Source organism: Schistocerca piceifrons, chromosome 1 (assembly GCF_021461385.2).
Source record: "Schistocerca piceifrons isolate TAMUIC-IGC-003096 chromosome 1, iqSchPice1.1, whole genome shotgun sequence".
NCBI lineage: Eukaryota > Metazoa > Arthropoda > Insecta > Orthoptera > Acrididae > Schistocerca > Schistocerca piceifrons.
This window is the reverse complement of record NC_060138.1, coordinates 1,064,805,777-1,064,822,364: the sequence shown is the minus strand read 5'-3', so window position 1 is coordinate 1,064,822,364 and position 16,588 is coordinate 1,064,805,777. Positions and strand designations below refer to the sequence as shown.

The window sequence follows — 16,588 nt, the reverse complement described above, 5'->3', positions numbered from 1 at the left end:
CTTCTTTACCTGAACTTAGAGCAATAACTTAGCCTCCATTCAGAACTGTGACCGACGCCAAGTATGTCTGTCCTACGTTCCCATGCAGTCCACCAACAAGCCACCGTCACATCCGAAGGCCTTAAAATGTTGATGTTACACGATTAAAATAGTCGGCTAAATGGATACCCACCCCTTTCAAACGGTCATGCGCTGACAGCGCTGTCTCCAACGAGTACACAGCGCCTCCGTGTGCTTTACCGTCGCAATACAGCATCTGACGCTGTTTACGCTCCTTACACTCAGAGGTGACAGAAGTCATGGGATACCTCCCAATATCACGTCAGACCACCATGTGTCCGGCATTGTACAACATCTCGACGCAACACTGACTTTTATCAAGTCGTTGGAAGTTCCCTGCAGAAATTCTGAGCCATGCTGCTTTTATTTTAGCCGTCCATAATCTCGAAAGTGTTGCCGGTGCATGGTTTATTGCACTAACTGACCTGTCGATTATGTTGCATTAATATTCGAGGGGATTCATGTATCTGGGTGGCCAAACTATCCGCTCGAATTGTTCAAAATGTTCCGACATGGAACATTGTAATCCATAAAAATTCCATCGTTGTTTGCGGACACGAAGTCCATGAATTGTGGGTCTCCACATAGCCGAAAATAACCATTTCCAGTCAATGACAGATTCCGTTGGAACAAAGGACGCAGCCCATTCCATGTAAAAACAGCCCACACCACTGTGGAGCCAGCAGCAGCTTGCTCAGTGTCTTGTTGACAACTTAGATCCCTGGCTTCGTGGTGTCTGCGCCACACTAACCCATCCACAGCTCTTACCTACCGATCTGGTGACGAGTGCAGGAGAGGGGCTGCAGGCGATGTCGTGGTGTTAGCAAAGGCTCTCGTGTAGGTCGTCTGCTGCCATGGCCCATTATCGCCAAATTTCGCCGCACTGTCCTAGCGGATATGTTCGTCGTACGTCCCAAATTGATTTCTCCGGTAATTTGATGCAGTATAATTTGTCTATGAGCAATGAGAACTCTACGCAAATGCCGCTGCTCTCGGTCGTTAGGTCAAGGCTATCGGCTACTGCGTTGTACATGGTGAGAGGGAATGCCTAAAATTTGTATTCTCAGCACACTCTTGACAATATGGACCTCGGAACAGTGAAGTCTCTAACGATTTCGGAAATGAAATGTCCCACGCTTGTCTAGCCCCAACTATGACTCCGCGTTCGAAGTATGTTAATTCCCGTCGCGCGGCCATAACCACGTCGGAAACCTTTTCACAAGAGACACCTGAGCACAAATGACACATCCTCACTCACTCACGCAAAGCACGGATTGAACATCGAGTCCGATGGGGCATGAGTCTAAGCAGCTCCATGGTAGGCAATGGTGGTAACGATGGCCTCTGGTTCGGATGGTCCCCAGACTACTTTCGAAGATTTTCCAAGTAGGCGATAGCGGCTGTGTTCTCTGGGGCAGGTTGTCTTCCGCCGGAGCGTCACTCCCACTTCAGCCACTTCTCAGCGACCTGGTAGACGTGCTCCCAGTCGTCGGGGGTGAAGATGGGGAGTGTGTCGATCGCTCGTAGCTCCTTCCTAGACACCACCTCGTGCAACAGGCCACGAGTGTGGCGGAGGTCGCGCGGGCGGTGGGGAAGGGAAGGCTTGGGTACGTCTGGCGGCGTAAAAGGATATGGGTTGTCCCCGTGAGGGTATGTCCCATCCTTTGTGGACGCCGTGATCTTCTTAAGGAAGGGCTGCACATTGCACTCATCTGGGAGCGGCAGGCACAGGGGCAGCTCCTCCTCCTCGACTGTCTCTTCCTCAACATGGGAGCTAACTAGCGGCACCTTTTCCCTGGTTCGTGGGACTGCAGCCACAGCGGGAGGCAGTCCAGATGACTCGACGTCCATCGCCACCCGCATTTCTGAAGGTGGCGAGGTGATGGGCGGCTGCCTCTGCGAGGCGGCGTCCACGTCCACTGGGCTTCCCGCGGGACAGGCGGGCGCGGGTACCTTCTTCTTGAGAACTCGCAAATTCATCACGCAGCTGCTGAAGTTGACCATGAACACTTACGAGCTCTTCCTTAAGCGCGGCCCGTTCGGCCGCAAAGGTGGCTTGGAAGGCGGCCACGGCGACGTCAGTGGCGGCTTCGAGTCGACGGGCTCGCACCCCTCGATAGGGGGGGGGGGGGGGGGGGCGTGCGTCGTGGTGGCACCAGGCACCGCCGCAGGGCGCGTCGCGGCGGGCTGGCACCGAAACTCCTTAAGATAGCCGCAGCTACGCGAGTTGGCGGCGTGGGAACCGCCGCAGTTCGTGCATCTGCTGGCCACCCCTCGTGGCCTGGTGCAACTGCGAGTGTCGTGTGTGCCGCCGCGCACTTCAAGCACGCGACGGCGTTCTTGCCAACATTCGCAGTGTGCCCCAGTTGCTAGCACCTGTAGCAGTGCACGTCCTTCGGTTTCCGCTGAGACCGCTGCTGTGGTCGGCGGCCGCTGTTGCTCCCGATCGCGTCGATGAGAAGCTGCTTTCACTACGTCCAACCATGGCGTTGGGCTAGTGGCATTGGCGTGGGCGAGCGACGGTAACGAAGTTAGCCGCAGCGAGTCGAACAGCGGAGGTGCGTGATGATAGATCCGCCAATGCAGTGCCCAAAAGGGCACCTTGTGTGAGCATTACTACCGCCATCTATATATGTGCACTATCGCTATTCCTTGACTTTTGTCATCTCAGTATATACCCTAACAGGATTGGTAACAACTCTACACGGGAACAACACTAATGTCCTCTGGTGACCATTCTATCTCCCACACAGAACGGCAACTCTAAATCATATAAATAAATCGTGCACGAAGTTCATTAACATCTGACCATGTCTTCTGAGTGCTTAAATATTTTTGCCCGGCAGTGTATTTCGTAATGAATCTGGATCATAATCTATAAAATAGGGACTCGGGAATACTATCAAATGCAGTATAAAAGCTAAAAACGTAAGTGGCCATCCCATTTTTTTCCTGTAACAAAAAAAATTTTTTTTAACTGTTATGTCTCTACTAGCGATGTCATGACATTCAAAAGCTGCAGAGCACTTGTGAGAAAATTTTGCAACATACTCACGCGACTTTTAGAGTTCTGGTAACAAAAATTCTGTTCTGCGCAACGGGATGCTCACTCCATTCACAGAAAAATAACGGCGTAAGCTGATAAACCCAATTTGCGTAAATTTTCCACATTTCCGCGTAATACTTGGGGCTTATTCTCGCCACCCATTCCCACTCCCCAAACTTCGGCCTTTTATATAACAGATATGGTCCTAGTCTTCCGCAAAGTCAACTTAATATGATCGGAAAATATTCTGAACTAATACGTTCTAGTTTTAAATGTACGCATGCTGGCTACGCCAAGACTGGGTAAAGGGCATTTTCATATAGTAAACACATTTCCCTTTGTCTGCGTTAACAGTCATAATTTTAACTCTGTAGCAGTCGCGTGAATTTTTGCTACGTTATTGGTCGCGTTGCTTTCAATGTTATTTTAACAACGATGAAACAAGATGGGATATATACTTACATAGTGATACAAGATTCGGTTAATTTCTCAACTCCACACCTGAGTGCTCTATATTTATTATAATATCCACACATAATCTATTTCAATGACAACAAACAGACGTTAACTTACATTGCATTAAAAATGAATAATGAGTGTAGATTGCGCACCATACAATGCAATACCTATACATGAGCCTCATTAACACGACAGTTAAACAGTATTTCCAGAATTACATTCTCATACATGTATTATTTCAGTCATCTCTGTCCAGACAATTGACACAAACTTCCTTCAAATGATCGGGCCAGGTCCACTTAAAACACCTAACACACCACTTTCTGGTTGATTTCTCCATGATCTACCACACTCCTAACATCTTCCTCATTTTCCCTCTGTTTCCTCTTGTGGCTTGCATACAGTCTCTTCCATTCCAAACAGAGAAAGTCCACACGCCTCCTGATATCCTTAGGAACCTGTAGTGCTTGATATCTCCTTTTTATTTGGGCTTCATAAGTTCCCGTAGAGGATTGGTTAGGAAAGTAATTCTGATCAGTGCTTTATCTTCCTTTTTACTGAGTTTATAAATGCAAAATGCACTAAGTATAGTAACAGCAGATCACTATGATAGGCCAGTGCCTTGTATTTCGAGCCACATTATTTTTTGAGACAGCTGGTCAACAAAGTCCACGCCAACTTTGTCACTTTGTAAACTGATATGATCTCAGACAGTTTCGCATCCCCTGTACTGCTATCACTAACATCGTCGTGGTGTATTGTAGAAATTACAAGGATAGCTTTATATTCTTACGGGCGGTGCGATACAAGGGTCGTTTCCTCTGGAAAGACTAAAATTGAAGATTTGTCTGTCCTTTGTTCCTTTGGAAGGAACTCCAACGGTACTTGCGCTTGTTTCGGCAAAGTGTTCCCACATAACCAGGCTCCTTATCTTTGAGACTTTTAGGAAAAGAAAAAAGAAGGTCAAAACGCAGTTATCGGCGGTTAATTTCCTTAAGTGCCACAGCTGGCTCCACCATTCTTACTACTGCATCATGTGGGCTATTGCTTCGTTCGTATGGTACATGGGACTGCAAACCAACAGAGGTTTCAAGAATATTATACAGTGATTTCCCTAAATCGCTCCAGGCAAATGCTGGGATGGTTCCTTTGAAAGGGCACGGCCGACTTCCTTCCCCATCCTTCCCTAATCCGATGAGACCGATGACCTCGCTGTTTGGTCTCTTCCCCCAAACAAACCAACCAAACCAAGCATATTATACAATATTTAGCATAAACCCAATAATATAGACACCAAACAGTGGAAAATAAACAATTTACCTATAGAAATTGAAACGGAAATGGTAACACCAGTTGTGGCGTGGATGACAACTGTCAAGTGACAACTCATTTATACGAGGTGCAACAATAAAGTAATGAGACTGATGTGAAAAAAAAAAGTTGCTTACAGTTTTAGTCAAGTTTAGTGTTGTCTCCTTCAAAGTAGTTCCCTTCTGATTGCACACGCTTTTCCCAGCGCTTCTTCCATTGATGGTAACATTTCTGGAACTCGTCTTCTGTAAGATCCCCTAAGACCCTCGCCGCAGCGTCTTGTGTTGTTTGAATATGGTGTCCCTTCACCGCCGTTTTGACTCTTGGAAATAGAAAAAAGTCGCAAGGAGTGATATCTGGTGAATAAGGTGGTTGTGGTAGTACTGAAATTTGTTTTGAGGTTAAATATTACTCTACTGACAGAGCAGTTTGGGATGGTGCATTATTGCATGCAGAATCCAATTATCAGCAATGTTGGCACAGACACAAAGAACTCTTATGCGAAGTCTTCCTAAAATTTCTTTGTAGTAATATTGGTCAACTGTTTGTCCAGGAGGCATCCACTCTTTATGAAAAATTCCCTTGGAATCAAAGAAGCATACGAGCATGCATTTCACTTGTGACTTTGACATGAGACCTTTTTTTGGTCTGGGTGATCCCTTTGAGTACCATTGCGAACTTTGGCGTTTTGTCTCTGGATCGTACTGAAAAAACCAACTTTCACCACCAGTGATAACACAGATCAACAATTCTGGATTGATTTCCGTTTGCTCTAACAGATCGGCTGCCAAATTTTTCCATGTTTCTCGCTGTTGTGGTGTGAGAGTTTTGGGGACAATTTTTGCACAAATTTTTCTCATACCAAGATCTTCAGTTATTACTAGATGAACCGTTTCTCGATTGATGTTCAGTTCTTCTGCAATCATTTTCACAGATAATCTTCGATCAGATCGTATGAGTTCACACACCCTGGCCAAATTGACATCCGTCCGTGAGGTTGATGGTCGTCCACTGCGGTCTTCATCTTCAACATTCGTTCTTCCTTCACTAAACATTTTATGCCAATGAAAAACTTGAGCTCCTCTCCAAAAGCCTTCTGAAGCTTACCATAAGTTGTTGTCGCGTTTTCACCCAATTTAAGCAAAAAGAAATGGCATTCTGTTGCACAATATTATGCAATTCCTTTTCCGTGACGAGAGACACAAGCACGTGTTAACTTATTACAGCACAACTCACGACTGAGCAGTTGCATCGATGTGCCGCTTTGACTAGAAGCAGTTTATAGACGAAGGTCAAAGATATTGTGCCTATGCAAGCCTGCAGGGTTGCCACATCTTGCAAAGAAAACAGTCTCATTACTTTATTGTCGCACCTCGTACACTCCCTAACAATAGCCAAGTTCAAACAACAATGGTGGAACACTGACCTTTAAAGTGTAACTCGAGGTTATACAAATTCACGTCTGTGGACAACCATACAGGCGACAACACAATAAGAAAATCGCTGGGTGACGTACGTCACCCGCGCAACTACCCAAGCGCTGAACAGTCCCATGCATTTTATTGCGACAACAATGGTGGAACACTGACCTTTAAAGTGTAACTCGAGGTTATACAAATTCACGTCTGTGGACAACCATACAGGCGACAACACAATAAGAAAATCGCTGGGTGACGTACGTCACCCGCGCAACTACCCAAGCGCTGAACAGTCCTATGCATTTTATTGCGACTTCCGACGTCTTACAGTGGATACCAGCACTGGTAGAGCGTGAATAAACAATTACGCAAATGCCAAAACGGATCGGTACTACAGTCTACAATGATAATATCTGTCCTCCTTGAAAATCCTTTGCAGACACGGTTTTGTCCAAATAATCGTACGCAAGTGCCAGGTGATGTATCCTTAACTTCATCATTCGCCGCACTGCTAACCGACCATCTCCCTCCCCCCCCCCCCCCTCCTAAAAAAAGAAAAACACACCCTCTTGTTCTTTCACAGCAGTAACTTGCTTATGGAAATGTTTGGATTCGAAAAAACAATTGCCAACTATTTTCTACAACAATAGTGTTAAAACTGATGCTTAGGCTAAGGCCAAACGGGCTTTTTTTAACACAACAAATTTACGGATATTACCGCAGCGTTTTCTTACCGCAGACATCTGGCTACATCATACGTTAAATAAAGCAATGTTTCATGAGGTACATGACAGGTTTGCGAGCACGCTAGCTAGGGCAATATGTTTTTAAGTTTCCTGTTTAGCACAGTCCGTTTTGCACCGACTTAAATGAACTACACGTGTAGAGAATTGAGAAGTACAATGACAGGACTGAGCATAACATCAAAAGCGATTTTTTCGTTATTGGCTGTCAGACGACAGAAACAGAAAATGTTGTGGATACGTCCAATAACTGCAGATTGGCCTCGGAGAGGGAAGTTCATAAACATATATGGAAGACTTGAAAACTATCCAGCCTTGTATCTCAGTACAATCATCTTAGTATCTCCTTTCAAAATACGGCAGGAACTTGCACACGTATGCGACAGTCTGCTGAATCTTGTTTCTTATAACAATTTTTATAATTAGTGTCGCAAAGATCAAGCAAACATCAAAAAACAATTTCCGTACCGCATACCCATGCCATATGCCACAACAGAGGATCCATACTTTTTTGCGTTATTTGTGGCTCAAAAACTGCATTAAGAAACGGCCGTGTAGCCTGAAGCCTTTGCGAATTGCTGCACGTCATGCATACAGTAGGGGACTTAACAGTACGGACAGCTATGAGAAACGATTTTTCAGTTGGTGGTATGATTCCACGAGATTTCCAGGTTTTTCTAGAATGAAATCCTGAATTTCCTTGACAATTTTTTTGTGTAAAGGTTTTGCTTTGCTAGTACTCACAGCCACACGATGTTCTCTGAACAGTCACACTATTTTGTCACTCTACCGAAGAAAGTACTGATTAAATTTTCCAATCAATATGAACAACTCAATACGATCGTAACAGTTATTTGTTGGAACTCGACGACGAAATACTCTTACTTGATTGCACAAGTAGCCAGAAGCGCTGCGAAGAAAACGCTGCGCAGCTTTAGCAGCTGTAGTTCGTCGTCGTATAGCTAGAAAGTGATGCATTGAAATTGCTGAGATATGGTCTTATATTTGACCTCTATTGCCTTTAAGAGTTGGGCAATTTGCGCCTGTCGTGACTGTCAGACGATGTTGATCTATAAAGCTCCATTAATCATCCTCAGTCTAGAGCTTATTCTTCTAGGTCATTGCTGTGACAATACAAAATGAGGATGGAAAGAAATGCGATATACAGATAGTGGCTGGAATGAAATGGAAAGAACTTCGACGACAGTACGATGCAACTGCTAAAATGAGAGGCTCTTCAGAAGAATAGAAAAACGGAAACAATTGCATGATGAAATGTTGGTATAGCAAGAATGGTGACAGACATATCAGATCGATCCTACACTCATGTACTGGCGTGGAAAACTTACGAATAAGAGTAACTTCTGCAGCGTTGCCAGACATCCCTTATTTCCCGAGACGTCCCCCGAACAGGCTCTGTCCCGTGTTCAAAACTTGTTCGATTGTTATTGCGAAATCTTTCGCCATACAGCTGGTAAGCCGGCCGGAGTGGTCGAGCGGTTATAGGCGCTACAGTCTGGAACCGCGCGACCGCTACGGTCGCAGGTTCGAATCCTGCCTCGGGCATGGACGTGTGTGACGTCCTTAGGTTAGTTAGGTTTAATTAGTTCTAAGTTTTGGGGGGGCTCATGACCAAAGAAGTTAAGTCCCATAGTGCTCTGAGCCATTTAAACCACTTTTTGAACAGCTGACAAGTACCTATCATCGACGTACGTACCACGTGGAGATACGACTAGCTTGGCTATCAGTCTATGATAGTACCGGGCGGGGACGACATTCACCGATTCCCACCCTCTCACGTGGCGCCACGCGTTTCAGTTTACCTCTGTCTTTTTGTTTTACGTTCTTCTATTTGTTTATTATCCACCTCAGTTACTTTCTACAATTTTGTGTTCAACATTTTAGTTCGTTAGCTAACTCGTTTAAATGCTACACGTGTTAACATTACTGAAAGGATTTTTTAAATTCCATTCTTGATTGTCATTCTATTTAAAAGTTCCGTTCATTGTTTTGTGAGAACTTAAGTGCTGAATGTGTTACCCTTGTAAATTATTTCAAAAGTATAGAAAAATAGAGCTTTTAAGTGACAGTGGCACAGATAATTCGTCTACGAATGGTGAAATACCTTTTAAGAAAGCCAAAACAGGCTTACAAAGTATAATCCGAACTGGGAAATAATTATTACTGGATACGTCAACTAAGAGAAAACTCATACAAGGCGTACTGACGCCTGCGCAATAAAGATTTCTCGTCTGTTCATTCAGGCGTTGCTGATGTAAAACAACATCCATCTACTAAATCTCACGTGACTGTTGTAAGTAACAGAACGTCAAGTAACTTATTCAAATATTTCTCTAAGCCTGAACAATCTACCTCGGAGGCGGACGAGATAATTGCTGGAGATCTCACATCCGTTTGTTGCACGGTAAAGCATTCTCGTAGTTAACAACAGAATGGACTGTTCACGCAAATTATTACCATATGTCTGCAGTGATTCAAAAATCGCTTAAAGTTTTAGCTGAAGAAGAACAGAAGCGGAAGCTATTGTATGCGAAGCACTGGTCAAAGTATATATTAAAAATATTTTAAAGAACACGCAAGAAAAAATCTATACTTTGCTATACCGACACATGCACGTAATAAAAAAATAGAAAAATGTTTCCAATTTGCTTATACAGTGTTCTTTGATTATGATACTGGAGTTTTCAACCGTCTACTGGAATCTGTAGAATGTGACCATGAATGTGCTTATCAAGTTTCGAAGTTATTAACAGACACAATGGAGAAGAATGGATCGTCCGGCATTCGCCGCTAACAACACTAACGTCAGTTTCGGCAGAAACCATTCCATTTATACTCTTCTTTTGGCTGAAAATGATAAAACTGTCAAAGCTCCATTCTCCAAAATGTTGCAAAATACAGTACTGATAAACTGGACTGTTAACAGCTGTCCACTGCAGTGGACAAGTGCACCGCAGGATTAATTATGACAGTCAACATAAAAAAATAGGACTGTAACCCAATAAATCAGTTAACGCAATGAGAATGTAATTTCAGACACTTAATTAAAAAGTTTGCACTCATAATCAAATGAGGAGTAGAAGACTATGTACTTTGCATACTTGCCTCAAAGGTGTCAAAGTAATTTACTTTGTTCCACAAATCTGAGTGGGTAATTATCAATCGTTTACGATACAAATTTAGTTCTTGTGACACGAGTACTGTTTTCTTCAGACTGGTTTGGTGTAGCTTTCCACGCTGTTCTATCTCGTGAAAGCCTCTTCGTCCCTGCACTACTACCGCAACCCACATCCATTTGCATCTGTTTACTGTGATCAAGCCCTGGTCTTCCTCTGCCATTTTTACTCCCCCACACTTCTCCCCCCCCCCCCCCCCCCCCCGCCTCCCTGGCCCCAATTCTTTGACGCCTCAGGATGTGTCCTCTTAACCAACCCCCTATTTTAGTCAAACTGTGCAATAAATTTCTTTTTTCCCCAATTTGATTCTGTACCTCCTCAGTTATTCGATCTACCCATCTGATCTTCAGAATTCTTCTGTAGCACCACATTTCAAAAACTTCTGTTCTAGGGTAACGCATCCCGTGTTTTACGGGATCGTCCCTATGTAGCGGTAAGTGTCCCGTTTACCCGACAAAATACGTATGAGACGTAAATTGTCCAGTTTGTCATTAACTGTCCCGTTATTTTTAAATGCCGCGTTTTTAAATAGCGTGTAGCATACAAAATGAAGAGTAAACGTGTTTGTACCGAAAGAATAAAAAAAATACGCTCTTTGATTAAACCGAACTGAACGGGGTCTATCATTGTCAACTTCCTTACATCTCAGCATAACTGCTACAAGAATTTGCACCTCATTACTGTGTTTGTGCTAGCTCTACCTTGCACCAGTGCTACTGCAGAAAGAGTGTTTCCGATCACGAATGATTTATGAATCGTTGGAAAGAAGAGGGTTAGTGTCGAAGCCGTTACGGAAACAGATATAACTGAAATTCATTTGCAGGATACTTCATATGTTGATTTTTATAAAATTTCGCTCCAAAACAGACTCCAGAATATATATGTTTTGAGAGTTCTTGTCCATGTTTGTTCATGACGGAGATTAATATAATGACTATAATTATGGTTTACTTCCTGTGAAATATCGATGTTACAGACAAATTTCGACTAGGGAGAGAAATGCGAATTTTAGCGAACAAACTGTTAGTCTCATAACTCAGGTGATTCACAAGTGGAGTCTCTCAAAGTCCACGGCCGTTTTTTTCTTCATCCTACACAAACAAGTGCTCCGTCGTTAATGACCTAACGACGGAATGAGTTGCTAAACACTAACAGGAAGGAACTAATATTCCTGTCACAGACACGTTTCCAGTAATACTACTGCATTACATATTTCTCCAAGGCCGGCCTTGGGCATGTGCAAACCGTGCAACCCCAAAGGGCTCAAACCGTGCAACCACAAAGGGCTCCGCGCAACACATTAGAAGGTAATTTGAAAACTACCACCCGTAATTTTGTTATTACAAACTGATAACAATAATGTGTTTCTGAAACTACTTTTAATGTAATGTAATTCAATTATATACCCACCGTGATATGGTTATGGCCACTGGAGCGTCTCAGAAAATGAAGCCTGCATCGGAGTCGAGGGAACCAGCGGCTATGATACTGATGCGCTGTAGTAATATCTGTTGCCAACACATAGCTATTGCTTATGCGAAAAATTAAGAGGCACTTGATTCAGTGATTCTCAGCGCCTCTCCGCGCTCTTTCTACTCATTGTTGTGGCTAACAATCAAGCATTACAATAAGGCGCTTTCGAAAAATTTCTTCGTCCAGTAAATTCAGACTGAGACTAAAGTCTGCTGTAAGGACAATGGCATTAACAGTAGCCTCTCATCATGTGATGCTTTAGATACAAATGAACTTCAAGCATTGGAATGGGGAACCTTCTGCGAACCCACATTCAGCTAGACCTAGTAGTAGCGATTGTGGAGTAATCACAAAATTCGGACCCAGGCACTTGACCTAATACGTTAACATCCTCCATGGTTACTGAAACTGTACGGAAAAGCCCTATTTTTGAGTATCCCTAAAATGAGAACAGAAGAAAATTTTCAACTCACTTTTACAAAAGAACTTTACTAAATGGAGAAAAAAGGGATCGTAAATGGCTTGTGTATTCGAAATCACAAAGTTTTTTTTGTTTTTGTTGTAAAATTTCGAATCTCCTTGAAACAAGATGTCAAGTGATTGGGTTCGTTGAGGAAACCGGCTTCAAGAGCATGTACAAAAAATGTATAGAATGTGAGATACGTTTAAAACAAAAAAGGGTGCTGATCAAATTGACCTTGAACTACTGGAAAAAGAGGAGGAACATTGGTGTCATGTTCTAAAACGAATTATACTCAGTATCAGGTACCTGTCTCAAAGCCTTAAGGGGAACCAGCGACAAACTCATAACATAATAATAATTTTCTTGATTTGATTGAAAGATAGCAGAATTTGACTCTGTTTTGCAGGAACATTTAAGGCGGGTAAAAACTCAAGAAATTCATGACCATTATCTTGGGAAAAACATCCAAAATGAATTCATAAATTTGCTTGTCAACAAAGTAAAAAACAGCATTGTTCTGTCACACTTGATTGTACTCCTGACAGGAAGTTTGACTGAATCCCTTTCGTCGAAACTAGATGAAATAGGGCTCGAAATTCATGATTACAGAGGCCAAAATTACGATAATGTCGCAAATATGAAATGTTATCGAAGTGGTGTTCATCAAGCCAGAATCCTAAAGTGCAAACCATGAGCATTTTATATGCCACGTGCCAGCCATAGTCTTAATCTTGTGTTATCAGATGCGGCAAAATCTACAGCAAAAGCACTCAATTTTTTTTTTGTATAATTCAAAGAATATATATGTTTCCAGTGATCCACTCAGAGATGGGAAATCTTGTCGAACTGAGCACCAACTTTCAACAGTGAAGAAGCTTTCAAATATTCGATGGGAAAGTAGGGTGGAGAGTGTCAAAGCTATAAGGTACCAGGCAACAGAAATCAGTGATACCCTTCTTGATGTGAGCAACAGCTTTGTAGAATCGAAAACAAAGAGCGAAGCACACTCACTTGCTGCGAACGAATTAGAAAGCTACAAGTTTGCGTTGTGATATGGTATGACCACCTCAAAGGCGTTTAACGCAACATGTAAGGCAGCTGAAGCAGAACACATGGATGTGAAAGTAGCAACTCAACCCCTCTAAAGACAAGTCAAGTTTATTGAGAATTTCAGTGGAGAAGGTTTTGTTAATACGCAGACAACAACGTAAGAGATAGCTGAAAGTTTACAGATTGGACCAAAATTCGAAAAAAAGTGAACTGGAAAGAAGGTGAAGCAGTTTCATTATGAAGGTGACGACATGGTTTGCACAGATTAACCTTCAGAGGAGAAACACAAAATCGATTTTTTCTACCCTGCCGTCGACACAGTGTTAAAAAGCTTGAAAGTAAGGTTGGCCAAGAGGCTTTGTATACCGAAATGTTCAGCTTCTTGTTGTATCCAGAAAGTTTAAAATAATACAGGACGAAGAACTGAAAGTGCTACGTAAAAATCTTGAGGAGGGGTTAAGTGTGAACGTAAATGTTGAACGTTAGAAAGACATTGTTGCGTCAGACCTTTTGACGGATATTGAAGTGTTCACTGAAATGGTGCCAGAGTATGTGAAAGCTATGTTGATATTGAAATACTTGAATGACACTGAAAAGCCATTTGCCAACATTTATATTGCCTACAGAAAGGAGCTTTTCACGTTTCAATCTTATCAAGAACTATTTCAGAGGCAGCATCTCGCAAGAACGTCCGTCTTCTCTTGCCATGCTGACAGTGGAACATGACATGGCTTCAATATTGAATTCTGAATATATTACTGATGAATATGCTCGTCAAAAAGTAAGGAAAAGATGTTTTGCATTAAGTGTGTACAGCAGAAAACCCTTACTGTTTATAACCTACAACGTATTTAATTTCTTGTAAATATAGAGAACTGTCAAGTGATGAAAACATTTAACTACTTCCTGAACAAGACTTGTGAACCTCATTTCACTTAGAATTTCATTAAAAAGGAAGGATTCCCATAGCTAAGTTAGTTTTTGTTATTAACATTTTAGTAATTACCATACCCATTGAGATTCCTTCTCCAATTAATTATTTTCTTATCACAACGGAAGTCTGCAGTAGTGACAGTCTTGATATATTGGTAATATGTCAGTGACGAAACTTAGAATTCTTTTGAACGCGACGAAGATGTATAACCTGAGTTGTAGAGGGGTTGGGGGAGAAGGGGGGAGGGGTAGGAGGGAGGAGAGGGGGGAGGGAGGGAGGGGTAGGAGGGAGGAGAGGGGGGAGAGAGGAGAGGGAGGGGAGGAGGGGGAGGGAGGAGAGGGGGAGGAGGAGGAGGATGATGCGGGAGAGTCCTGCGCGGAGGCTGTGGGCATGGCCCCGCTCCAGCTAAGGCCAACCCTGTATTTTCCTCTATAAACTGAACAGCAAGTTTCATAACCTTCGGTTACAGCCCATGTTTGTCTACTTTACTTTTGCACTCGATTTCAACCAAACATACTCATGCAGTAACTATGATAAAACAGAATGGAAGTTGTGAATGCGCTACATCAGTGTCGCTGTCGCATAAAGTCACTAAAATCAACACAATGTCTTTTGGATGTTGTTCATGTACACAGCTTTTCCCCAGCGAGAAATTGAATAGCGCTTTTCACATTCCTCGGAAATTATTACGCAAATATTTCAAGTCGAGACATCCGCCCCCATGGCTGAACGAACATTGTGTGAGTGGAATATGGAAGAGCTGAGTTCGTCCGCGAGTACGGTATCTTGGTGGCATCAGCTGGCCGCTGCTTAGCGACTGAAGAGCTGCTTGGACAGGAATAGAGGCTCCAGTTTCGAAAGCCGGCATGAATACCGGGGGATACTCCTCCAGAAATTTCTATTCTCGGAACACAGCAGTTATACGGAATTTATAAAAACTGTGAAGAGTGAAGTTTTAGTTCTTTCTCAGCAGGGTAAAAGAACGTTTTTCCAATTGTTAGGTAAACATGAAGAACAGCTTAGAACAGGCACTGTATTCATTTTAGCGGCCGTTCGTCAAAGACATGAAGACAATCGCTGTAAAGTGTCGGCTACTTCGGCATTGTTATAGAAATATTAATATTCCACAGCGTAAATATTAAGTTGCTTCAAACTGCTTACAGTCTTAGTTCTTTCTCTACCATTGATTGGCCAACTAATAGGCTTATAGCCGTTCTAGTCTCATTGTTATTTTATTTGTGTAAACGTAAATCTAATATGATGTTAGTAGAATTTCAGAAGGATCTCAGTTTAGAAGTAATAGTGTGCCTCCTAACCCTAATTTTATCAGGAACAATAAATTCAGAAGTGAAATATCTTCTGTAATTAGCTCCAAAAATTTCCCGGGTGAATGTTCTAAATGTTAAGTAGAACGACAAGCAACGAACACCTTGCTTACCTGCCACTTTCTCCCATCAGCACAGGAAACTAAAGACATCGTGTCGTTTCCTGCGACCACCGGTTCCGTAATGATACTCTCTAGCGCGCTTTTACGTTGTGCGTCCTTGCTGCAAGAAAGCTGCGACTACCACATACAGCCGTCGGCCTATGAAACCGTCAGGCATCTGAGCATCCCGAGTCGTATCAGGAAGGCGGAAGAGTGGGGGGAAGGAGGAAAACAAAAACAGCTCGATGGTGGCTTGGTGGGGGTAAGTAGTGGCTGGCTAGCGGCTACCTCGCCACAAACGAGTTCACAAGTTCACGACCTGAAACGCCGCAGTGCGCACAAACGGTTGAACACCGGGATGGTAGTCGCAATCTGGAACAGAACGACCTATACAGCCGGATTTTCACATTTAACGAATGTGATACCATTCGAGTTGTGCCATGGAAACTGCAGGTGGAAACATCCAGACTGCAATGGCGTGACTTGGGTAACGAAATGGAATAAAACAGTCAATACACAATCCCGCATTACACTTTGAACACATTGTTCTCACAATAGATTTACAGTCGTTGTGTAACTTCACTGTTTATACCATAACATTAAAAGCTGAAGTCGTGACGCTGCTGACTTTGCCCTACCTATGAATTGGTGTTAACCGACTGTAGCCTAGCGGCTTCATTTCTGAACCCGTCAACCTGTTACTATTTTTTTCGGATGGCACAATAAACACTTGAAAGAATTCGTAGGAAATAACAGACGAGACGATTTGTTTTTTACAGTTATATGCAGAAAAGATTCTACTTTCAGAAACATATGTGCCACACTGTTGTTGTGTGTGTTACAAAATTATCAAAATGTAAATGAGTTTTTCATTACTCCCCACACTGTCAGTTCACTGTTGTTAACTCTTTCTTTTAATTGGCACTTGTATTACTTTCCATGTTTAATACCTCTTGAAGTTGTCTCGTCAAGTACCGTTTTTATTTTACTCGGTTCATTTATTCAATA

General features: G+C 42.9%; 1 protein-coding gene across 1 annotated transcript in view; it reads right to left on the bottom strand.

Annotated features, from left to right (window-relative positions):
* The window catches only part of LOC124797618 (UDP-glucosyltransferase 2-like), a 136,053-nt gene extending 120,309 nt beyond the window's left edge, over positions 1 to 15,744 (bottom strand). The window contains exon 1 of the mRNA XM_047260800.1: positions 15,593 to 15,744. Coding sequence (XP_047116756.1) covers positions 15,593 to 15,631 — 39 coding nt within the window. The 5' untranslated portion in view covers positions 15,632 to 15,744. The remainder of the gene's footprint in view (positions 1 to 15,592) is intronic.
* Positions 15,745 to 16,588: the final 844 nt, after the last annotated feature.